This window comes from Rutilus rutilus, assembly GCF_951802725.1.
Source record: "Rutilus rutilus genome assembly, chromosome: 4".
Taxonomy (NCBI): domain Eukaryota; kingdom Metazoa; phylum Chordata; class Actinopteri; order Cypriniformes; family Leuciscidae; genus Rutilus; species Rutilus rutilus.
Genome location: NC_140212.1, coordinates 2,293,851 through 2,321,041, shown reverse-complemented (window position 1 = coordinate 2,321,041; position 27,191 = coordinate 2,293,851). Strand labels below are relative to the sequence as shown.

Sequence of the window (27,191 nt, the reverse complement as noted above, 5' to 3'; positions counted from 1 at the left end):
AGAAAGTTGTAGAAAAGAGATTCGGCTAATCAGTGGCCAGAATCTCGGATACAAATGCAGATCGAAAGCAAACAAAAATAGAAACATCTTATTAGTGATGGTTGCACGATTCTTTCAGGGGTGTAGCAGCTTTTGGGAGGGAATCGTTGTATTTTAAGAGTTTTGTTTCACATGGCTGAAGTGGAAAGGAAATAATTGTAGCCGGAAGCGTAAAAAAACAACAATTTCATGTAGCTTTAGCAGTGGACTAGATTAACTATGCTGTGGCTTTTTTTTGTTAGACTTTCATCTAGCAAAGCTAATAATACTGTAAATTGTGTCTCTCTCACTTTTCAGATAGTTCTAATATGATAAGATAAATGAAACCCAAAATTGTGTTTTTCACGTGGGCATTAATCCAGCCAACAGGGTGTTTCTTATATTACATAATATTACAAAACAAAATATTTGTTTTGAAGGGTAAAAGTCTCATGAAACATGGTCATCTATTATAAGATATTGTTCTCCATAAATACTTCATAAATAGTGTGATTCATTGTTTTAAAATGTTTATCAAGTTGGATTTAAAATTTAATCAGTTCACAAAAAAGTAATTATTTCCATCCCTTGTAGACTTTATAACTGGTTTGTATGAGTTTAAAGCACCATGTTCATGTTTGTGTGGCTGAACTTGTGAGTTTTTCTATCAAGGTTATGCATGAAGACATAGACATGCCTGTTAGATTGTTTTATGATTGTTTTAATTTGGTATATATTTGAGTTTGTGAGATGTGGTTGTGTTTCAGGGCCCCGGGGACTGAGTTCCTGAGATTCAAGTGTACTGCTTTTCTTAAGCAATTAAATCGCCACATTATTTTCTCTCTTCTTTGTGTAGTTTCATAGATCCAGTCTGTTTACAGTCTTCTAGGTTTTTTTATCAGGTTGTTTAGTAAGTTTAATGGTTTTAGGTTCTCACAGATTGTTGCACATTTGTGTTCTAGGTTTGTGTTCATCAGTTTGAAGAAGATGGATTTACTGATGATCCTCTGAGATTCAGATATCGGGCTAAAATTTGTATTCATTTTTGCTGGAATGAGAAGCAAATCGGATCTTTGGTCACAGGAAATGTGCTGTCTCGTCGTAAACCTACGTGTCCTTGTGTGTTTTTCTGAAGCCAGGGCATCTGATGGTGGAAAGTGCCCTTATTAAGTACTGAAACTACTAATAAAAACCTTTCCAAAAGTCGAGGGCATGTAAAAACGTTAAAACTTTCCTAGGACATTTTGATTTGCTTAGTACAAGTGAACTTATAGGCGCTGACATTTTCCATGCTGTAATGGTCACCAGCTGGAGTGCCCTTGAGAGCCACCAGAGGGCACTCCACAACAGACTATTGTCATTCCCTCACAAACTACATCTCCCATAATTCTCTGCCTGGACTCATTAGCTCTCATTGTTTTCACCTGTGTCTCATCTTCTTGTTTGCTCACCCTATATAAGCCTGGTTCTCTCTAGTGATGGGAAGTTTGGATCTATATACTGACTCTCTTGTTCGATCTCGTTCATCAAAATGAACAAATCTTTTTTCGAGTCATTTCGTTCATTTAAGGGGCTTTAAATGTTGTACTTTTAACAGGCAAATTCCCTGAAATTCCACATCCACCTACGCAATCTTGAACATTTTCTGAATTAAGAAATCATTATAATGCATTCAAAAATAATTTACAGGGAACATAAATAATTACTTTACCTTCCGAGTCTTTGGTTCAATTGTCACGTGACGGACGCAATGAACGACTCATGACTAGTTCTCTCTGTCATTCCCTGCGAAGTCTTGTTTAGTGTTTGTACTGAAATTCTGAGCGTGTTTGTGTCCTGGTTACCTTGATTCTCTGCCTTTTCCCTCGGATTTCTCTCCTTGCCTCAGCCCTTTTCTCTTATTGTTTGGATTGCTTGTTTGTGTATGACCCTTGCCTGGATTTGGATTACGTCTTTGGTTTACCCTGTTCAATAAATACCGCGTTTGGATCCTCAACCTTCTTGTCTCAGAGCAGTACGTGACATAAACAAAGTTTGAGGACTTTGAAGAAAGTCTAATTTGCTCTTTGGATCACGATCATAATCGATTCAGTTCTCAACATTTGTTATGAAAATATTTGTGTTATGTTAGAAAAATGTCAGACTTTTCAACCCCACTTTATACGTTTAATAACTTCCCTACATTTTTGGATGTTCAAGGTTTTTAATCAGAGTTTAAGGCCTAAGGGCTTCACGCTAGAATTATAGATGCAAATCCAAGTTCTTTTGACATTTAGTTCATTAATTTGATCTCAAAGCGGTTTTCAAAATGCAGGTTCGAATTCAAGTTTGATCCAAGCAACCAAACCAAGTGTCAAAACAACATCATTGGTGAAGGTACATGGATGTAGAGGTCAGGTGGTATTTCTAAGACACTCACCTCAGTGAAGGTTGGCTGATTTTATGACCTTTCCACCTTCTTACCTCCTCACAAGGTTGCAATGATCTTTGCACGTTCTGCAGAAAGTGGCATGTATTATTTACACCTGCTGTGACACCCGATCCTGAACACTGTCCTGCAATGCAGCGGGTTTTGTGGAGCTGCAAGAATGTGTAAATACTTTAATATCTTAAAGAGGACCTATTATGCCCTTTTACAAAGTCTTTTTTTATGCTCTGCATAAAAGGTTTTCAATGTTCAAAAAACACATTTGACATATTCTCCATTGCAACAGCTCCTCTCTTCCCAGTCTGCCAGTAACGCTCTGGGGTGTGTTTCCCAAACAACGACGTAACTCGCTAGTTCACTGCCATAGTACGATGCATCGTTGAAGAAATCAACTAGCCAGTCACGACTGTTTCCCGAAACCGTATTGTCGCAAATTGGTCGTTCAACCAAGTTGTTTTATGACGTCACGCACGTGGTGGGGTAAGAACTTCTTTTAATGAATCTGTTTGAGATCGAATTAAGCCTAGATGTTTTCTTATAAATTACGGACATGACATCTGAGGACTATTTCTCATTTTCTCAGTTATTTTGCTTTATTTCCAGATTAATTCATAGACTCGTTCTTTTGTAGCAGAGATCGTACACACATGCGCACTCTTCAAAAACGGTGCTTTAAATCTCTCGACAAACTAAAAGACGTAAATGACATTTATAGGTAATCCAAATAAAAGATACAGATTGTAATGAATGTCAGCTTGCTTATTTTGCTTAAGACAAGGATTTATTAAGTCCACATAGCATGCAAACTAGAAACTCTGCTTCTAACCACAGGTCAAAAGCTGTCGTTCCAACCACACAACTTTGCGATGCTGTTTGCGAATGTTCGTTGGAGCGATGGTTTGAGTCGCGAAACACTGAGTCGTTAAACTATGCTGATAACGACGGAACCATAGTTGACTAACGATGCTTTTGGGAAACGCACCCCTGTTTAGTTCCTGTCTCTATGAAGCCCCTCCTTCTGAAAAGCACACTGTGCTCTGATTGGTTGGCTGGAGCAGTGTGTTGTGATTGGTCAATGGAAATGCCCCGCCCCTTGCCAGTTTCAACACACTACTAACTAACTCAACCAGGCCCCGCCCCTTTATTCTGCGTATTAATTATTTAAATGAGGAATATTGTGACGTGTTCGTTCCCAGAAGAAACTCAAGACTACAATGGAGGCGTTTCAGGGAGTTCAGAAACACTGACACTGAAATGGAGTATAAGTATAATCTCTTTCTGATATAAAGAAAAGTCAGCCATTTTTATGACATTTGAAATAAACATTACGAGGTTAAAACATAACAACTGAAACATGCACAGATGAATTATTCACAATAACTTTTTTTTTTTTTAGGAAATAGATATGGTGAGTTTTTATTTCATGCTGACTTTGGTGCCTCCTTCAACAGTGTGTGGGGAAATTGTACAAATAATTTTTTGTAATTTTATTCTCCACGGAATAAAAAACAAACTCCTCAACTGTTTTACAGGAAGTGCAGGGACTCCGGTGGTCTTCAACCACAACGGAGATGCGCCGGGACGATACGACATCTTCCAGTATCAGATCACCAACAAATCGACAGCTGAGTACAAAGTGATCGGCCAGTGGACAAACAAACTGCATCTTAATGTGAGTGAAGAGCCTTTTCTGGTCCTCATGGTGAAATCCATCCATGCATTCATGCATCTATCCAGTTTTTTCCAGAGCATACCAATGTACGCATGTTCAGATGAGATACATTCAAGCATAAACGTTTGTTGGAAATCTCATCTTTGCTGATGATGCATGTGACATGAATACTCTCGGGCCTTCATTAGTCAACGGTATGGAAGATAAGCTTGCAATGCCTGGCTGCGAAACAGAATTAATGGAGCCAAAAACGAGTGGTGTTTTCATGGCCAGAAGCTCTCGCAGCAGTGGGGAGGTTGAAGTGTAGTTTTTCAATAGGTGACGGAGAATCACAGCTCCTCTGGGTGTGTGGGAGGGGAAGTGGTCGCTTTACAGAACCGTGATCCAGCCGCTTGTACTTCTCTAAATCTCACTTCTTAACTCAGGTATCAAACCCGCCCCTTAAGCGCTTAAACAGATCAGCGCTGGATGTGTTCCAGACGCTGATTTGCATTCAGCTCATTATGGGCGGCGCATACCGAAAAAAAGACTTTGTTAGCCCTGAAAAATTGTGGCTCGTAACATTTCATTTACGGAAAATAATTCTAGCAATTTTACAGTTTGCAGTGTGTCGAGCTGAAAGATGTGGGCCACTTTAAAGGGAAACTACTAATAGCAAACTTTCAGTATATACATTTGCTGAAGCAGTTGTATGCTGTAGCACATGCAAGATTGAGGGTGTGTAAAAGTAAAATAAATAAGTCAGATCACTTAGAAAAGTAACTGCACATCTCACAAGTCACACAGCTTGAGGGATTTGATTTCTGTATAGCACAAATTATTGGGACGAGTAATGCTGCAACATTTAGCACATGGGGTTAAAGATGATTTCAAATCCCTCACCCTGAGTAACACTGATGCATGTAAATGGTGAGCGTTGATTCTGACAGCGTTTGAACCTCAAACACCCTTCTTGTTTCCCATTAGTGTGTCTTCAGGATTAATAAAACCGAATTAAATTGTGAATGGTCAGTGTGGCTTTTGTTTCAGACAGAGAATGGGAAGAATCAAATGAAGGGATTTGGTCTTTCAATTATTCTTAAATACCCTTCATACCCTTTTATGTGATAAGTCAAATTAAACTTCTGTTCATTTGCAAATTCTGTCTTTTTTCATTTTAATATGTCCCTTTTTTTTTTTTTGCTTCTCTAATTAAAGCCAATCTGTTTTTGCCAGGCGTAATTTGTCTCAGGCATGAATAATTCATTCGCAGCCACAGCAGCGACAGTGAGAGCCATAGAGCAGAAGTATAGAGCTGTCCTTATTTGATTGGTTTGGCAAAATCTTGCAATAAAATGTCTTATATTACGGGGCTGATAAATGCTTGAATCTGATTGGTTGACGAACATTCAAAGGTGTGCAATTGCTTGACCGCATTGCAGTTCTACATCACTTCGCCAAATGACTTCAGTTATTTCAAAGGTCTTTACAGCCGACAACAGCAAAAGAACCAAAACCCACGACGACACTGAGCAAGCAAATAAATATAGTAAACAATGGGATAAAAACGACAAATTATTTCATGTTTTTTTTATTATGTGCTCTCTTTCTCCCACTCAAACACACACACACACACACACAGTACACTGCAAAAAAAAAAGCTTTTCTTACTTAGTATTTTTGTCTGGTTTCCAGTCCAAATATAAAAAAAAATCTTAAATCAAGATGCATTTACTAAACCAGTAAAATGCATAAGATATTATATCTTGTTTTCTGGGGAAATAAATCAAAATTAAGTGAGTTTTTGCTTAAAACAAGCCAAATTATCTGTCCATGGGGTAAGAAAAATAATCTTGTTTCTGTTTGAATATTAAGATTATTTTTCTTACCCCATGGACAGATAATTTTGCTTGTTTTACGCAAAAACTCACTTAATTTGGATTAATTCCTCCGGAAAACAAGACATAATACCTTATCTTATTTTACTTATCTAGTAAATGCATCTTGATTTAAGAATTTTCAGATATTTGGACTGGAAACCAGACAAAAATACTAAGTAAGGAGAGCATTTTTTGCATTGAACGGACACACACTTGCACAGAAATCAGCGCTGCTCAGACGATTTTAGCCGTAAAAAAGTGTATCAACGTAAAAAATCTCCATGACATTTCTCACTAGCGATGTAACGATGGTGCTGTTCTTGAAGCAGATAAACGTACAGTTTCGCTATTAGCAGAGACGCTGCTGCCGTACACCGTTGACCCGGCAAACACAGAACGTTCCTCTAAAGTTAGGTTTATATTTTTTTGGGAACTAAATAATAACATTCTAGGAACGTTTCTTTTTACGTCTTATTCTTTTGCAACCATAAATAGCATTCCCAGGTTGCAGGGTGTTAAATAATGGATCTATGATGAACTGAGTGTATAGGGGAACGTTAGAATAACATTCTACAATCAAAAAACTTTTGATTTCTGTTAAGAAAACTTTCCTGGCAAACCTTAAAAAGAATGTTCTGAGAACCAAAAACTAATGTGATGAGATAAAAGAAATAAGAAGCATTTTAAGAACAAAACCTGGGAAAAAAAATGCAACATCTGAACAATGTCTTGAGGTAACTGTAGTTTAAGCGGAATAATTGACTCTGGTCCATTGAATTATTAGAAATTTACATCGTGGCCACATTACAACCTCGGGTGTGCATTATTTTTTAATAATTCAATGGTCCGTCATCAATTATTCCTTACTTAACAGATGTGTGCATTAAATATTGCCGTCAATCTCTGGGTTTGTCATGTTATTTATGTCATCTCAAACGCCTCTGGCACAAGTTTGTCCCAAAATATATATAATGCGCCCGGGAGCCAAACTGCAGCTGCACTTAAAAGAGCAACGTTGGTTTCTTATTTTCCACAGCTTTCAGGCGCTACGGAATAATAAAATGATTTCTTCCTCACATATGACACAACCTACATTGGTGTGATGCATCTGTGTGGGTAATGAGACTTTCTTTTGAAAGCACAGTTTCTAATTCAACACTGCGCCTCTGCTCTTCGTCTTTGACAGGACTATTTTCGTTATCCTTTGCATGTGGACGTTTTACTGTTTACAGTGTGTATGTGGGTCACATTAAAGGGCTCTGTTTACTCACTGAAACTACTAACAATTCAATATATACATTGCTGAAGCAGTTATATTCTTTCCACTCAGATTTAAAAGTGTGTAAAATTAAACTATAGGGGTGTAACGATACCCTCATGTCACGATACTGAACTCACGTTACGATATTATTGCGATACTCCAAGACATATGATAAAAGGGTAACAAAAAAAATGTACTGTTGATTAAAATGCTAAATTTGGTTTGACACTGTGGGTGTGAATGAACAGGCTTGGACTTGATTCTGAAGCTGAAAACAAAATTGTTTTAGATGAACATGTCGATACTCAATTAACACTCTAATGAGAGTAGACATGTAGGTGCAACGTTATTTACAGTCAGCAGAATGTGTTAAAGGGACCATCAAAATAAAGTTTTCCACTATGCCTCTGGTCTTCATCTTTGGACTTTTTTTCTTTGTCCTTTTCCAGGTGGACGGCATGCACTGGCGAACCGGCGACCCCACTCTTCCCATCTCAGTGTGTAGTGTGCCTTGCCAAATGGGTGAAAGGAAGAAGGTCGTGAAGGGAGTGCCGTGCTGTTGGCACTGCGAGCGATGCGAAGGCTACCACTTCCAGGCCAGCGAGTTCCTCTGCGAGCTCTGTCCGTATGAGCAGCGTCCGGACCGCAACCGCACCGGATGCATCCCGATCCCCATCATCAAACTGGAGTGGCACTCAGCGTGGGCCGCCGTGCCGGTGTTCGTTGCGGTTCTTGGCATCATGGCTACTAGTTTTGTGGTGGTTACCTTCGTCCGTTTCAACGACACTCCCATAGTCCGTGCATCTGGTCGAGAGATGAGTTACGTGTTGCTGACGGGCATTTTTTTGTGCTACGCCATCACTTTCTTGATGATCGCCACTCCGACTTTGGCCGTGTGCTCCTTCCGGCGTGTGTTCTTGGGTTTGGGAATGTGCTTCAGCTACGCGGCGCTGTTAACCAAAACCAACCGTATCCATCGCATCTTCGAACAAGGCAAGAAGTCGGTGGCGGCGCCACGCTTCATCAGCCCCGCTTCCCAGCTGGTCATCACCTTCAGCCTGATCTCCGTGCAGCTGCTCGGCGTGTTCGTGTGGTTCGCCGTCGACCCGCCGCACACGGTCGTGGACTACGGCGAGCAGCGCACGTCCGACCCGGCGAAGGCCCGCGGGGTTCTCAAGTGCGACATCTCGGACCTGTCGCTCATCTGTTCGCTGGGCTACAGCATCCTTTTGATGGTCACATGCACTGTTTACGCCATCAAGACCCGCGGCGTGCCAGAGACCTTCAACGAGGCCAAGCCAATTGGATTTACTATGTACACTACCTGCATTATCTGGTTAGCTTTTATACCCATCTTCTTTGGCACCGCACAATCAGCAGAAAGGGTAAGTGAGATTTACGAAATCTGTACGAAATCCTCAATGTCACTGCAAATAATTTCTTTTCACGTGTGCCCTGGTTGTTCTCTCAGTTTTGGCAGGAACTGGCATGGATTTTTGAGTACTCAAAAGTTTATATATATATATATATATATTCAGAATTTTTGCTTTTACATTTTTTAGTTATTTAATTTTCATTTAAGTAGGGCTTCCCCAAAGTTACAGCAATGATCAATTATGCAAGTTTTTTTTTTTTATTATAATTTTTTTTATTATTAGTTATTAGTTTTTTATTAGTTTTTGCTGTTATTATTTATATTTTTTGCATTCAAGTCCGCTAATAGTCAACTAAATTAGTTGGTTAGTCGCAGAAAAAAAAAACTCGAAAGTTACACAGTTTAATGTGTGTTTCTCTTTAGATGCGCATCCACCATACTGTGACAATGAGAGTCAGCGTCGTCAACTTCATCTTTGCCACCGACATAGTTTATTAATAATTATTAAAATGTTCAGACAGTCTCGTTTCAGATTTTTCTTTTTCGACACATTCATAATCATTACTTTTGCTGGTTTGCTGTGCCAAGCTTTATGCATGCACTTCTTTTATTTTTGAAAGGTTTACTATTTCTCTGTAATTTAGATCAATTTTAGCAATGTTACGTATAATATTCTTTCTCAGTCCTGAAACGCAAACCATTTTCCGTGCATCTGAATCAGATGCACCATTTCTATATGCATCTGATTCTCCAGTGCTCCCGTTGGCTCAGGATGTGGTGTGAGACTGCGAATGTTTGTTTCTGTGTGTGTGAGCTATAGGTGGCTGTGGGCTACAGATAATAACATCGCCTGCTGGTTACCCTTTCACCTGAGCCAGCAGGCGATAGCCTCCAGAACATTTCACATGTTAAAAGGCTAACCTAAGGATGCCGAGAGCAGGGTTTTACACACCCTCAGACTGATGGATATTAGCTTCAGGTGCTCTGTAGGAAACAGACAAATTGGTCAGAGGCGATCAGGTGGGTGGCAATATTGATCAGATGGTGTGCAACCCAAGAAGTATCTCTGAAATATTATGAAAACTCTGGATAGCTTAGCCATAAAAGAAAATTTAAATTGTTCCAGTCCTGTTGCAATTGGAAATTAAAAAATCAAAACAAGCTTCCATAACCTCAAGTTGTTCCAAACTTATACATGTATGGCAAGGTTTTTTTTTTTTTTTTTTGCATGTTAGTATTGCACTGAAAAAAAACATGGCATACATGTATAAGTTTGGAACAACATGAGGTTATGGAAGCTTGTTTGTGTGATATAAAGTCGCGATTGTGTGTTATAAAGTCAGAATTGTGTGATATAAAGTCGCGATTGTGTGTTATAAAGTCAGAATTGTGTGATATAAAGTCGCGATTGCGTGTTATAAAGTCAGAATTGTGAGATATAAAGTCGCGATTGCGTGTTATAAAGTCAGAATTGTGAGATATAAACTCGCAATTCTGAGAATTGGAATTTATAACTCGCAATTGACATCTTTTCTCAGAACTGTGATATATAAACTCACAATTGCATGTTATAAAGTCAGAATTGCGAGATCTAAACTCACAATTGCGAGAAAAAAAGTCAGAATTGCGAGTTTATTTCGCAACTTTATACCAAGCAATTCTCGCAATTATGAGAAATAAAGTTAGAATTGTGAGATGTAAACTCGCAATGGTGAGATAAAAAGTCACAATTATCTTCTTTTTTTTAATATTCTGTGGCGGAAACAAGCTTCCATATGAGGTTGTGTAAACAATGACAGAATATTAATTTTTGGATGAATTCATTGTGTTTTTAAAAGCCATAGAAGTATAATATCTATGCAAACAAGTTATTCAGTGTGAATGCTAAAACTTTTGAGTTTGAGTTGCTTTCACAGTGGATCACGATAAAAGCTCATTACCACATTTCTCTTTAGTCACATTAGCCTCTCACTGTGACTGCTGCGCTGTGTGCTAGCCAAGAGAGACAATTATGGATATACCAATTATTCCTTACACTAACAAGCTTATTTATATTCTTATTTAACGCTAGAACTGTGGGATGGATGGCATTCTATTAACATAGACCCCCCCCAACCCATCGCATTACTCAAGATAAGAAAGCAACGACATGAATCATTTGATAAGGAAACAAAGACATCTTATTGAAAAAAATTAGCCGTTCCCTTTGTCACGAATAACAAAACATGGCCTTGAGTCTATATTTATTGAACTGTCGTCTGATTGGCAACCACGCCAAGCAAAAGGGCTTCATAATTGGTTTGTAATGAAAAAATGACTACGACTGAATTAATATCATTACAAAGAGTAAATGTCGTATCGATTTGCCACATTTGTGAAAAGAACCATAATAGAGTAGAGAAGCAGATACAACTCCACCACCTGTAAAATATCCCTCCGTTATTAAAAATGTGCTTTGGTTAATGCTTCAAAAATCAATTTGTGTGGATTTTCATTGCGGCGTCTATTACCTCTCCATTTTCCACTAGCATAAAGATATCAAGTGTGATACGATCTACACTCACTGCATTGGAGAATGGTATCACCGCCAAAAAACCAATACGTGCACTTTGACATTTCCAATGCAGAGACTCTGCAGAATCATAAAGAGTCAATAAAGTGTCGCATGAACAGCGGCCAGCGTGCTCACGACTCCTCGGGAAATCAATGCCTTCCAAAGGTGACTGGTTAAGATAATCACTCCACATATCTGTGGAATCAAATTACGGGTCTCGCATAAATCACTGACAGATCATTTTATTGGGTTTCGTTAAGTTCACCGTGTGACCCGATCTCCATTCGGGAGCCCCATGCGTTCCTCATATAATTGAAATGCATGGTAAACTGATTTAAGCTTGAGATTTTTTTTTAAGTCAAGGTTTGATGTAAGTCTCTGTAGAACAATATATAGGCTGTTAGCCAAAATTTACATTATTAAAGCTACACTGTGTGATATTTTCCCCCATCTAGCGGTGAAATTGTATTTGACTACCCAGTGAATATTAGTTTCTGTTCCTTTCAATTCCGATTTAACTCCTACGGTGTCCGTATTATTCTAAGATTAACAGTTCGACTTCGTCCATGAGTGTTCCTTCAAGTGATGAGGTTACTTTAGAAAACTATTACAAAGTGCATTTAGTTATTTAGTCAGTTAACATGTAGGTTATGACCTCTATGTAAAATGAATAATAATTTTATGTTTTCGTTATTTTGGAACCATTTCATTGCTAATATCAGAAATCCCAAACGAATCGAATTTACAGTGTCCTTTTTTTATATAGCTTAAAAAATTGCGCCTTTAAAACTATTCATCACCTGTGATCCGTCGCTGCACAGATTTATGTTACAAGGTAAACAATACTTTTTCACCATTGACGCGAGGAAAAGTAACGCAAGTTATACTAGAGGTCGCTCTGGCGTTATGCACAACCATGCTATGGTCAGACAAGCAACTATAAAACTTCGAATTTACACAAATAGGCTGAATTACCTGTCGAGAAGAAAGCAGGCAACCTCGGCGTCCGTTTTAAAATCTTTGCTCCTCATGAGCTCTTTCCATCTGGGAAAAGTTACTCCAATATTGGCTTTGGTCTTGCTGATTTGCCTGTCGCGTCGACGTTTTAATTCTCTCTTTCGCTTCCTTGGCGACTCTGCTACATGTCCTCGAGAATAGGCGTGATCCTCCATCTTCAGCAATCTTTCAAATCTGCCGGCAGTCGCGAGTAATCTCCTCCTCGCATTCGTCACGGTGTCACTGAGTGTAAAACGCGAAAGGCGAAGCTTGAATTTCCAAGTATGTCCCTCTTTGGCTAATGTATTTTCAAGATGGAGGCGCAACATGGCTGCCGCCACTCGAGCGACTCGCTCGTATGTATTATAAATGGCAGATTCTACGCTTACGAGAATACTTTATTAGTTGGTGGAACTAATTACACATGAATGAGCACATATACTTTTGATATAACAAAGTGTTTTTTGCTAAGAATCAACTTAAAAAGTTACACAGTGTAGCTTTAACAGTTTTTTTCTTTGGCGTTTTTCCCCATTATACAGTGCTATTTTTCTAATTATAAAAGATTTGTTGGAAGTTTGCTCTGCGTGCTTTAGAATCATATTACAGGTCTCATATAAACAACTGATAGATCGTTTTATTGGGTTTTAAATTCACCATGTGACCCGATCTCCATTCGGGAGCCCCATTTAGAAATGCATTCCTCGTAATTGAAATGCATGCTAAATTGATTTAAGCTTGGGTTAAGTTTTGATGCGAGTCTCTGTAGAAATAATATAATGGCTGTTAGCCAACATTTACATTATTACCAGTCATGAAGATACCATTTTTTCCTCCGTTATACAGTCTTGTTTTTGTAATTGTAAAAATTTGTTGAAAGTTGGCTCGGCAAGTTAGGGGGTAACAGTTTAGGACCCAAGGACCAGATGTTTGAAAGAAGACCCGGAGTCAGAATTATAATAAATTAAAGAAAAGATTTACTGAAGATAGTTTGCAGTTTCATCAGCAGAAGTTCAGCTTCAAGACTCACACGGGAGTTCGTAGGCCGCCCTGTTTACACTTGCAAAGATCACAGTAGTTATACCCTTCACCAAGGTCTTAGCTACGTCCTTGCTTCAGGTTAAATGATTCTCATTGGCTAAGAAATAGATAAACAGTAATTTTCCACACATATACAGATATCTGAAGCATATCTCCATCGATTATGCGGCTGACACTCGGACCCTAAAGTTAGGCACGTCATGACCTTCCAGGTCTCAGATTTGCATTGCTGGCCGCCAGCATGTCCGGAACAACAACTCAGTCAATCTCCAATAATGCCAGTGGTTCCTTAACCTGTGACCAAGAAGACTAACACACACACCGACACACAGCTTTTCCAAGGTTGGATTTGGCTCGGCTCTAACTATAAACTGTTAGAGTCGTCTCAAAACATCAAGATAATGCGTTCTCTCTCTCAAAGAGAGCTACACTTCAGTATAACTGGAAAGTAAGGCTTTAACAAAGAAATGGTCCCTTAAACTATTGGCTTCAATGACCCCTGTATGTTTTAACACGTTGAAGTTCTTTCTCAAACACAAAGCAAGTCCCTATTTCATTTCTGGAAGCCGGGCTAAATGAGCAAGCACTGTTACTGCATTCAGATATCAAATACAGACATTAAAAGAACATTTCAGTAATCACACTGGTAACTTCATAACAAAGTAAAATCTCCAGAGAAGTCATTCAACTCATTTGATATTTAGAAGGAAAAATATTGATTAATACCTTGATTGTAATCACTCATTACAGTTTATTCCAATCCACCCCCCTTCAGTAGAATCGTATTACAGGTCTCATATAAATCATTGGCAGATTAAGTTCACTGTGTGACCCGATCTCCATTCGGGAGCCCCATGCGTTCCTCAAATAATTGAAATACATGGTAAATTGACTTTAAAAGGCAAGTTTTGAGTCTCTGTAGAAATATACAATGGCTGTTAGCCAAAATGTATGGAAATGTGTTTTTTTCCCGGCTTTTTTTTGTTGTAATTGTAAGTGATTTGGCTCAGTGTGTAAATGCACGTTTCAAGCGGATCAGTGGGTGAAATACATTGATATGCACAGTCATTTTACAACATGATCTGAAACGTGGCAAAGTTCTTAGTAACTGCACTCCTGTTATGATAATCCTCTCGTGGGTGTAAGCATGTTCTCGCTGGAGCGTGAAATATTGTACTATTTTTTCAGTGATGAATGATGTTATGAAGATTTAAGTTTGCATAAGGAATATTATGACTGAAATAACACAATCAGCTTGCACTCCCTGAGCAGTAATTTCAATTACTCTATCCGAGACACCATACCTAAACCGGATCTTTATGTGACATTTAGATGTTTTTGTTTCACTTTAGTGTCTTTAATTCCTTGAAGGCCAGCTTTGTTCCCGATTAGTTCTGCTCCTTTGTTCTTCAGGGTGTTTTGAATCAAAGACCAAGTGTTTGGTGGTGTTTTCTTTGTGGAAAACAAAACAAATTTCCACTACAATCTTTGAAACGATTTTCCATATTTGTCATTTTGGTGACCTTAGAAATAATGTTCTGCTATTTAGATCCTGTAAAAAGAATCTACCCCTCATTTGATCTTTATAAATGTGCTAGCTAAGGCTGTTGCTTCTTATTTGTAATATATCATATCTGTTCTAGACACACATATCACGCTATTGCACCTCCTGTGTAGGATCATGCTGTGCAGTGAACGCCGTATTACCTCAGATTAGATAAGCTTAAGTTACATTTGCTCTGCTAATATCATAATACATGAAGGTGAACCTGCCACAAAAAGCACTGGTCATACTCATAATGAAGTCTTCTCAGCGGATGATGTTCCTGCCCAGGTCCTTAGTGTGCTGTGCTATTAATCATGGGTAATCTGTGTGCCTCTGCGGCCACGACTCTCACCAGAGAGAAGACACACCGTACAAAAGAGGAATAGGTAGAATAGCTCAAGGTAGAGTCACAACTGCAAACAATAAGCCAGGGATCGGGTCAGCTACAGTCATACCAACTCTCTCGTTTGAAAAGCGATTGGCTCTGCTTGTTTGAATGGTTTCTTTATTGCTTTCGCTTGCTTTTTCTTCACAGCCCAATCTCACACTGAGAAACAAGTCACTATATGTTCTCCAGTACACTACGACAATGTCTCTCAGTGGCCATTTTAGTGTGTGTGTGTGTACAACTATCTTTGTGAGGACCAGTTTGAGTTTTAGACCATTGGAGTGAGGACAGAGAGAGTAAAGTGAGGACATTTTGGCCGGTCCTCTCTCTCTGAGAGCCTTTAAAGGCCTGTTTGAGGGTCAAGACTTGGTTTTAGGGATAAGGTTATAATGAGGTTAAGGGTCGGTTTAGGGTCAGGGGTCGGGTTAGGCACTTAGTTGTGATGGGTAAGGTTAGAGTAAGCGGCTAGAGATTGCATTGTGTCAATGAATGTCCTCATAAAGATAGATGTGTGTGTGTAAAAACTTAATTAATATACAGTAGTCAACATTTCAAGTGGATCAAAAAAGTTTGTGAAGACACAAATTCATGTCTAACTTTGATGAAAGGTTTTGATCCACTTCAAATGTTGACTACTGTATATGTAACTAGTTGTTGTTTTTGCAACATTTTGTTCACATTGACAACTGTTCATGTTAGACAAAAATGCATTTAATTTGTTTGATTGTGGTTGCATAATGTAGTTGCACTATGCATATGGCGTACGTGTTAAAAGTCATTCATTTATTCAGACGTTGCTATGATGTATTGTATGATAACGCAGGTCCACTTCTGTTTAGACATTTCACTTTGCGTTGGTATATGATGTGCAAATGAATTTTTTTAATTAATTTCCAAGTGAAACAGAATTTTCGACAAGACATCTATAATTAATTTGATCATTAATTTGCACAGGAAAGCATTGCTAAAGTGATGTTTCCGTTGAGCTCTCCCTCACACACACAGGTCTTCACATTACACATTGAAACACATTGATTTTTTTTTTATAGTGTTCAATTAGCCAAATGAATTTGTTTATCGAACAGGAAAAATGACACTAAGCCACTGAGCGTTGGTGCGGTGATTTCTACGCTTGTAATCCATTAAAGATGGAGTCGGTGTTGAAGAGCCGGGAAATGTCTGACAGCACAGCTGGACAGCTGTCATTTATACACAGAGCTGATGGGATTTCCTTTGGATGTTGTGTCACTCACAAATGTCATTCTCATTCAGACATAACCCTCTCAGCTTTTCAAGCAGATTTTGAAAATATCTGTATATTATATTATTTTAAACTTACAGGTTCGAAGTTTGTGGTCGGACATAATTGTGCGCACTTCTACGATCTTCTGCACACAAAGGCTGCATTTATTTGATCAAAAATATAGTAAAAACTGTAATATTGTGAACTATTATTGCAATTTAAAATAACAGTTTTCTTTGTGAATATATTGTAAGCTGTAAATTATTCCTGAGCTGAATTTTCAGCATTATTACTCCAGTCTTCAGTGTCACATGATCCTTCAGAAATCATTCTGATATGATGATTTGCAGATTTGAAAAAAAAAAAAAAAAAAATTTTTGTGTGTGTGTATTATCATTTGTCACTGTATTATTTTATTGTGTTGTGCTTATTCATGACACAGTCCTAAATTTATATTGGGAACTACTAAATTAATAAAAAGCGTAATCTAATTGGATTTTTTATTTATTTTGGTCTTCGGGCAGGGAATTCTGCGATCAAACAATCACGCTGGGTTTCCTTCATGTATCTCCTCTTTCCGTCTCTCTGTTTTATGTCAGACACGTACAATCTGATGAACAACAAATTCGAGTTGTGCTCATGTTTGACAGTCAAATTTGAGGGGCAGATGTGTAGAGGCCGAGAGCAGAATCTCTGAGCCTGACCTGTACCTAGCGGTCAGTGTTTCTAGGTTTAACATCTGTAGCTGGTTAGTGAGAGCACTGGCATATGTGTGGCTAATCCTGCTTTGATTAATTGTCGTGCAACTGCGTGCCGTGTGATTGGGTGAACAGATGGCCGTCAGTCTCGCTTCCATCACTCTGATAACACACATGAACAGGAACATCAGCTGCTAACCGCTACCGCTAGCCTAAGTCCAACGCTGTCCGACTTCTAAAGATGCACTGACACTCAATGAGAATTAATCAGTCGACGTTAAAAGTCACCATGAAATCAAAATTCTTGTTTATCCATGGAATATTGCAGCGTATTATCTGTATCTGGTGTCATGCACCTAATAAGGACTTCTTATAAGATAACAAAATAGACAAATAAAGTTTTTTACTTTTACTTATTTTATATGCAAAGGTGTAGCCTATATAAATATTATATCAAAACAATGGCATTAAGCGATTAATAACTTCTTATTGTTTAAAATCATCAAGCAAATATGTAAGACAAGCTAATAAGATAACAACAAAAGACAAGAAACTAATAAAATGATCAAATAAATCACATCATTTTTTTATCATTATGTTCCATCTTGAATCAGAATAACTTCCCCTCCCTCTTGCAGTGACATCATCTCTTCTCTGATGATGAAGGCGGAGCTCAACCTGTCATTCACATGAGATCAGCCAATAGCAAACCACAACCATCCAATCAATTCCCCACAGACAAAATCAAGCCCCGCCCACATTTGTTCTTATTCCAGAATCCGTTTTACTCGATATACTGCGCAATAGGGAAGAAACGACTAGCGCAACTTCCGTTTCATGCTGACTTTATCAAGCCATTGTCATTTTCATTCAGCTCGACTAAAAGTTAACGCAGAATACTTAAGCATATGTAGCTGATATTGCCTAATATCTTGCCTAAAAGTCTGTTTCACTAAGTCAAATGAGTCGTGAACCTAATTTCATGTTGATTTAAAAGTTTTAAGTGGTGGTTGAACTGTTCTGTGAAGTTAATGTCTTCAGACAAAGATTCGCAAACAATTTAGAGAGCTTTTCCACTCTGATGCAAATCTGTTTTGAACATTAATTCCACATCATGTCAGAGTTATTCTCTCAAATATGATTTAATTGAGCGCTGTTTTCAAGCCTGTAGTTGTGCTTTAGTGACCTAACGATTTCTTATAAACAGCTTCCTGTTTTAATTCATTCAAAGAAGGAAATCTCACACACTTGTTTATGGTGGCCAACAGATGTTGTCTCAGCACCGGTGTGCTTTATTTTATTTTTTTTCATGCTGGTTTTAAAGTACGCATCCATTAAAGCTGCTGAGGAAAGAAAGAGGAAACATTGGCTATTCAGCTGTTTCTTATGCGACAAAAAGGAGAAAATAGTTTTTGTACCTGTGCATGCCGTGTGCGACTCACACTAAGTTAACTTGGTTGCTCTCGGACAGCTGTCACCCATAGTTCGTGTTTGAGATGAAAAGCATGAATTGGTTACGCATATGTGCAAGTGCTGAACGCCACATGCAGTCAAACCCAGATAACACAAATATGTCATAAGGGGACATTAACACAGAACCCGTTTTCTATACGTGTTGTGCTCGCGTTATTTGAAGCGCCCTCATGCATGATGTTTATCATGCATAAGTTAATAAATAAATGCATACAAGTTTTTTTTTTTGCAATTGCATGTGATGTTTATGTGGCTGTTGAGTGACATAAGAAGTACTGAAGTTCTGTGATCTGTTTTTTTTTTTTTTTACTTTTACTATCCCATACTCCACCCCAACACGAACACATGGGGTTGTGCTCGCCGGCCCGGAAAATAACATGTGCCGTCACCTGAGAAATAGCCTTTACAAACCTGATCCAATGAGTCTGTGAGCCGCGGGCTTTGGAGACGGAGGACTATTAGACGTGCAGGGTGATAGTCTGCTGGCTTCTGCTGGACTGGGATTCTTCAAAACTAATTAAGAGTGACATGAGGGCATTAGGAAGCTTCATGAAACAACAGGGGAATTGGCAGGCAAAACAAGGACTGACACAGCACAGGTCATTTCTGGTGTGTGTGTGTGTGCTTTGCTATTGGATCATGTAGCAACAGTAATTCAGATTTTATTGCAATCCGTCCTTCTATTTGGGTGGGCGGCGAGGAAACAGATCAGCAATAAACCACCAGCATCTCCTCACCAACAACCGTAACACTGGAGCTCTGATCCGAAAGCTAGATAGCATGTTATTATATATATATATGTATATACACATTCCTGCTTTTAGTCAAGTCAAGTCACCTTCATTTATATAGCGCTTTTAACAATACAGATGGTTTCAAAGCAGCTTTACAGTGATACTTGGAAAATAATGGAACGGAGATTGTTTTGGCTTTACAGCAGCTCTAGAATAAAGTTCTTGTCCGCCTAAAGTACGTTTTTTTGATTGATTCACTTGCGTTTTAAAAATCGTTAGTTACACGACACCGTTTTAAGTGAAAACAGAAAACTTTGAATGCGTTCTGGCCGTTCATTTGCTTTACAACAGTGTTTGGTGGCTCAAGAACGCAAACTTTGAATTAGGCTCCAAGGTGCAAGTTTAAACATTATCATCTCTGTGTAAACTTCAAAAACGTGAATCTGTGAAAACGGTGACGGCGTGCACATGCATATTGCGTGTTTAGTCTATAGGTATGTGCGTTGAATATGTATGTGCGCAGGCAGGTCTTTCTTTACACAGTGACATCACCAAATTACTTGTCTGGCCTGCATAATACAGAATTTTATTGTCTTGTTATCAGAGCATGTTATATAGAAGAAACTAAATTAATGAATGTAAATGTAAACCAAAAAAAAATGTGTCTTTGTAATCTTCAATCAAAATATACTTAAAGGTGCACTATGTAACTTTTTCAGTCAATAGCCCTACATCATCAATCCTTCTTCCAAAATGTGTTTTTGTCTAAGCCTGTTTTAGAGCTGTCGGGATAGTTTTCACGGGATATTGCGTACATGTGTCACTTGCCCTCGTGTGTCTCCTCAAATCCGTAAAAAGAGTAAAGTTGCTCCGGTTGCTTTGCTGCGTCTCTGGTGTGGGAGGTCAGAGGTTAGTTTAGTGTGTGTGTGTGTGTGTGTGTGTGTGTGTGTGTGTGTGTGTGTGTGTGTGTGTGTGTGTGTGTGTGTGTGTGTGTGTGTGTGTGTGTGTGTGTGTGTGTGTGTGTGTGTGTGTGTGTGACAGTATATCTCCAGGTCAATTGAATACACAGCAGTTGTACCGTTTTATTTGGCTTTGGCTCTGAAATGCATTAAGGAAAGTGTAATTTAGACTTTAAGAACAGCTATATATGGCACAATCATCTGTTTAACTTCAGGCTTCTGGGTAATCGGCATGTGATTAAGTGCTCAGTGTGACACCATTATACAGTCACATGCACTCGGTCAATTTATGTTGCTGCGAAACTTCAGAAATTCACCACGTCCTGATGTGATTTTTGGTTTAATTATTCCTCTTGCTCATATAGGGCTGATTCTATTAAGAACCTGCTGAGAAAATGTTTTAACGGTCCTTTGAGAGTTGATTTATCCTCTATTTGGCAGGGATTTCCCATTATTATTCCAACTTTAAGAGCCTATGAGGTCATATCAAGAGAAAACAAATTTCCATTGATTGAAAGAGTTTGACATATTATGCTATAACTTTCAGAGCTCGAAACCTCCTTCCCAGATCAGAAATAGCTGCAAAAATGAATGAACTTCCAGGAAATGTACTTTCCCTGTATATGTTTCTTAATGGTACAACTCAAAAACAAGTCCAGAAACAGCCATGAAGTCATGATCGAGAACATATAATGACGTAACGTTATAAATCAACCTTAATAGATAGACTAAAACATAGTATGACATAAAACTCTGGCTCATTTTGAAAAGACGTTATATTTTAACACCACAGATATTACACTCTAAAAAATGCTGGGTTGTTTTAACCCAATTTTGGGTCAAATATGGACAAACCCAAACGTTGGGTTAAAAAAGTAATAAAAAAAATGTAACCCAACGGCTGGGTTTGTCTATGTTTGACCCAAAGTTGGGTTGAAACAACCCAGCATTTTTTAGAGTGACACATACACAAAATTATCTCAAAGTACTTGTTACAAGGCAAGTGTTCTCATAAACACAAATGACAGATCACATGGAAAGAAATCGGATGTGTATCATTATATTGGATCCGTGCATTCGCTCTTAAAGTGACAGCAGCCTATAAATACCTGCTGCTGTCTATGTCATTAATGGTAATCAAACAACAAAACACAGCTTTAACAAACATGAATCTTTATTAAATGCCATACAACTTACATTCTGCTGTGAAATCTCTAAAGTTCTGTTCAGTCCCTCCTGAGGGTTTATGGGAGTATTAAGTTCTAACAGTATGAGCCACTGTCTGCCAGAGCCCCTGGTCATAATACAGCGCGATTGCACAGATCGATACATGATACTCCCGCGGAGCGGAAGATGATGGCAAATAGCATCAGAGTTGTCATATATCCTATAGTTGTTCTGGGTTTGCAGCTGAAGTTTGTGAGAACTCAGAAGTTTGGTGATTAAATATAATGAGCAGTGGTTCCTCTGACTGGTTGTTAGTCTGAGGTGATTTCTTTGATCTACTGGCAAATTAACACTGAGTTATGTGTAGCTTTTAGTGGAAAATATCCAGTCTGTGGCAGACTGCTTTGGATCAATATCTGCAGAGCCGGTCTCAGGTGATTACCTGCAATATCCGACCTTAGAAAGGTAGAATATTCACGGATTCATTGACGGCTGTGAGTTTGAATTGTTCTCTGGTGTGTGTGTGTGTGTGTGTGTGTGTGTGTGTCTATGTTTGTCTATGTGACTCTGTCATGATGATATTATATATGCATTTACATAGCTATCAAAATCAGTACAGAAATATGGGGTCAGTACAATTTTGTTATGCTTTTGAAGTCGCTTATGCTTATTTGAAAACTTTGAAATATTAATAACATTTAAATATCTTTCTATGTGAATATATAGTCAAATGTAACTTTCTATGTGAATATATAGTAAAATGTAATGTATTCCTGTGATCAAAGCTGAATCTTCAGCATCATTACTGTAGTCTTCAGTGTCACATGATCCTTCAGAAATCATTTGCTGCTCAAGAAATATTTCTGATTATTATCAGTGTTGGAAACAATTGCGCGGCTTAATGCTTTTGTGGAAATGTCCCCAAATGTTTGAGTTATGCTCTATTTTGCTGTCTTTGTTTTCTTTATTCATGAGGTTGTTTGAGATTTGGCTCGATTCACTTATAAGGCAGCCACCTATGTATGTAATAGTCTGCAGAGCAGCTCACTAGGTTTAGCAACAGAGCTTTATTTCTGTATTAGGCTTTAGCTAGTGTGGATTGAACACTTAGCATGCCTCTTTCCCATGTGGCAGCTCATGTTTTGAGATCTTGCTCCTCCTGCAGCAGCTTTAGCCTGTATCCGTTCGCTCAGTAAATGTCACTAAGCATTTACCCCAGTGGATTGTCTTTAAAAGCGCACTGATCATGTCAGCTCACCAACCAATGCCATCCAGTCCCGTCCGGTTACGGATCAGGGATCAGCGGGTGGCTGGAGCTTTGCTTTTTCATGGCCATGCTTTTCATTACAAGCTGTTCGCGCTTCTACGTTTGCACACTTATTATCTGTCTTTCATTTTTGCCGTGTGTTTGGACTCGAGCGTGTCTCGCCATCTGCTAGCAGTCATTCACCGTGAGTTTTACCCCCTGCTGGAGACAAAGATACACATGAGTGCTTAGCCTTTGAGGATTCTTCTTCTGTTCGTGTGTGTGTGTGTGTGTGTGTGTGTTTTCTCAGCACTGAGTGTGTTGCATGTGCTCATGTCTGTTAATTGAGTAAGAGCTTTCATTTTTAAATTCTAATTAAGGAAAGTTGTAAATCTGTCTCTGAGTGCGAGCGTGTGTCCTTATCAGCAGCTAATTATGCTTCCAGCATCTGAGAAGTCTTGATGTGTGTGTGTGTGTGTGTGTGTGTGTGTGTGTGTGTGTGTGTGTGTGTGTGTATGTGTGTGTGTGTGGTTTTTGTGAAACTTTATCAAGCTCAAAATGCCTGATCAATAACAAATCCAGACATGTTATTTAATTTTAAGAGTTTTTATGATCTGAGTCAAAAATTAACGAGTACAAGATGTTTTGCCCCTAATTGTAATAATAATGTATTTGTGTACATGTACACAATAATGTATTTTGTATTTTATTGGATGGATTTGATTTAGCATGTATTGTGGTGATTTTCAGACAGATGGATGGATGGATGGATGGATGGATGGATGGATGGATGGATGGATGGATTGAGATACAGACAGACAGACAGACAGACATAGATAGATAGATAGATAGATAGATAGATAGATAGATAGATAGATAGATAGATAGATAGATGGATGGATGGATGGATGGATGGATGGATAGATAGATAGATAGATAGATAGATAGATAGATAGATAGATAGATAGATAGATAGATAGATAGATAGATAGATAGATAGATAGATAGATAGATAGATAGATAGATAGATAGATAGATAGATAGGAAACACTCCATTACACTGTGCCTCGTTTTCAAAATAAAATTGTAATTTTCCACAAATTGTAATTTTTGTAATTATAAAATTCCAGTTGTTCTGTTGTCGGCAGACTTAAGCGCTCGAGTCCGTCAGAAACTGAACACGCATCTGTATACTGTATCCAGTGTACATTATAATGGCGTTAAGCGACCGAACGCCAGTGGGCGGGGCCTATGATGCGATGATGTACAACTATGCATCGATGTCTTGTTTGGAGGCAGTAATATGCAAATGCATTTGCCCGTTTGATGTCACAGATCCCGCAATAGCAAAACAAGCCATTTTCAGAGCTTGATTAAATCATTTGTTTATAACAAGGAGGATTTTGCTGGATATTTTAATGGTACAAAGACCTCGAGGCAACTCTGATCTCTCATGTCATGACCCCTTTAAAACAGTTGATTATTATATCTAGAGAGACTCTGAACTCTGAGGAACTATATACAGATCTGGTCCTTCTCTGATTAACTCACTCTGTCTCTCTCTCTTTCTCTCTCTCTCTCTCTCTCTCTCTCTATCTCTCTCTCTCTCAAATTCATGCATGAGTGGAATTTTTATGATTGTAAAGGAAAGGAAAGAAAAAGAGGGAAAACCTTAACCTTTTGTATTTTTTTAAACATATTTTAGAAACGAGTGTTGAAAAGATGCTGTTTCACGTCTTGAGACTCTGTTTTTTAAATCCATTGCGCTCCCTTCTAGTTGTTTTTTTTTTTGTAGCTTTTTACTAAAAATGTTATATCTTTAATGTTTTTTGTAAATAAAGTGATCTTAAAGTCAAGTCTCTCTCTCTCTGTTTTCAGATGTACATCCAGACGACCACCCTCACCATCTCTCTCAGCCTCAGCGCGTCTGTGTCTCTCGGGATGCTCTACATGCCCAAGGTCTACATCATCCTCTTCCACCCGGAGCAGAACGTGCCCAAACGCAAGCGCAGCTTCAAAGCCATCGTCACCGCCGCCACCATGTCAGGAAAACTAGTGCCGAAGGGCAGCGACCGGCCCAACGGGGAGGTGAAGACCGAGCTTTGTGAGAGCATGGAGACCAACAGTGAGTGTTTCAGAAAATCCCTTTCAATTGTGCGATTATCCACTTGGTTTTTAAAGGTTAGGAGGCCACACATAGTGCTAGTTAATAAGTTGCATTGAAAAGACACAAAAACCAAGACTGATTTAATGAATTCCCATTGCTTTACATGACAAGTAGGTCATTTATTAATTTGCACACAGCAGATGTTAATTTGTCATTTTTCTGATTTTCAAAAAGTTTTTTTTCTTTTTTTTTTCTTTTTTTTTGAATCGAATGCTGTGATTATTCTCGCTACTAGTTGGTTTGGTTCAAGGCTTAAAGCTTTTGGTTGAAGTTTATTTAAATGTAGAAAATGAAAAGGAAAGATGCTTCGTTAATCCAAGTCTGCTAGCGTCACTGTTTTTCCTCCAGATGTTTGGTAAATGTTCCATCTGAATGTTGAACAGCTGTTTACTACAGAATGGTAAACTTAACCAAACACAAGTCTTGTTTTAAGCCCAAAAGTTTCCCGCTGAGATGTTTGCCGGAAGTAGACAGGCAAAGTAAAGCGTGACATCAATGTCTCGGGTCTGATTAGCATATCCGACTAGCTGCGTTATTTGCCAGCTTGATTTAAAAAAAAAAAATTGGCTCTTTTTGATTTATTTATTTTTTGTTCTGCAAAGTGTGGGATTATGGAGTGTTGAAAATTTAATCACTCAGAAGTGATCCAAAGCTTTGAGGGGAAATAAGCCCATTTCATCAAGCCAATTACTTTGCTGTGTGCCGTGGGTGACGCTTTGCCTTCTGAAACATTAAAGAACAACTCATGTGTCAGTATCAAGACCACCCAAAACTAAATTAGGCAAGTTTGTATGTGATGCTAGGCCTTTTTGCCACTTTTATTTAGTAAAGAGAGGATTCAGAGCAGGGAACGGGAAATAAAATTAATTTCAGTGAATCCGTTCACCAAAATTATTCGTCAATGATTACGTCAGTAACGTCTGTCTGTTTGTGTGTTATTAATGAATCATTGAATCATTCATTCAACAGATTTGTCTTTCACAACCTAAACAATACTTTATTATTCATAATAAAAAAAAAAAAAGTTTTATTAAAAGAAGACATTCAATTGAATGGAAAAATAACCAAAAGATTAATTCACCAAGAACTACTAGACAAATTTAAACTTGTTTGTATGAGAATATGTTTGACATCAAAAATAAAATGCCAACTAGACTTGATTTTTGGCCTTTTTGACACATTTATGACCAGTCCAAGATTCGTTCAAAAACACTGATTCATTCACAAAGAACACAACATCGCAACCTGCTCAATTTAATCTTGTTTTCATGAAAATATAGTAGACAAGCTTCAAGAAGACAAGCTTTAACACATTTTTATTTGAGCGTCACATCTTGTGATGTTAACTGTAGTTTGTCATGGTATTGCTGTTCATTTATGTATTGAAAAAAGGACTCAAACTAGATGTACCGCATGGCGGTACAAAATATGACCGCCGCTCAGGCCTGCACTGGCTTTCCACAAAAATAAATGACGTGGAGCAATTTGGCTGTATTGCGTGTTTATGTATATACCTAAAAAAAGTAGTAGTATGTGCATGTCTGTCTGTGTGTGTGTGTATGTGTGTTTGTGTGTGCGCATGTGTGTTTGTGTGTGTGTGTCTGTGCATGTGGATTTGTATGTGTGTGTATGGGTGTGTGTCTGTGCGTGTGGATGTCAGTGTGTGTGCATGCTTGCGTTTGTTTGTATTCCTGCATGTGTGTGTGTGACAGTATCATCCTAAACCAGCAACCCTTCGCTCAACAGCACCATCTACAGGCCGATGAGTGTACAGTCACTAAATGTGCACATAAATGAATTTATTTTATACCCCCCCATGGATGAAATTCTACGAAACTTAGCATACCCCCAGAGGATGTCAAGTTAATCATACACATGAAATATGGTGCAGTTCTGAACATCTCCACTGAAGATAGGGGCGATTAAAGCAGAATAATATTGCATTTTCATTTTTTTATGGGAGGGGCGCAAATCACAAATGAGTGATTATGGGCTAGGTTGATGTGGGCCCTTAAGACCAACATACTTTGCCAATTTCTTCATCCTCTGTGCCACGGTTCAGGTAGTTATTTAGGAAAAACTGCATTTTTTGGGTTTGGGGGGGCCCAGCGCGGGGGGGGAGTGGCCCCCGGGGACCAAACGAAATTTTTCCGTAAAAGTCTAGTGGGGCTACATGCCCACCAAATTTCATGTTCCCCGGTGTTTCGGTGTCCCTGGTATCGTTGACGGAAAATTCAGTAGATTGACAAAAAAAAAACTTTGACAATCCCTATATGATAATAATCATAATAAGAAGGACTCGCAATGAAACCTTGCAGAAATGAATCTTTTTGGTGATTCACAAGATTCACTTAAATGAATCAAGA

The 27,191-nt window shown here is 38.5% G+C and overlaps 1 protein-coding gene across 2 annotated transcripts in view; it reads left to right on the top strand.

The window, feature by feature from the left end:
- The window catches only part of grm8a (glutamate receptor, metabotropic 8a), a 203,556-nt gene that overhangs the window by 175,012 nt on the left and 1,353 nt on the right, over positions 1–27,191 (top strand). For both annotated transcript variants that reach the window (XM_084407247.1, XM_084407246.1), the window contains 3 exons: positions 3,979–4,118; positions 7,688–8,623; positions 24,537–24,783. In XM_084407247.1, the coding sequence (XP_084263373.1) occupies positions 3,979–4,118; positions 7,688–8,623; positions 24,537–24,783 (1,323 nt within the window). The remainder of the gene's footprint in view (positions 1–3,978; positions 4,119–7,687; positions 8,624–24,536; positions 24,784–27,191) is intronic.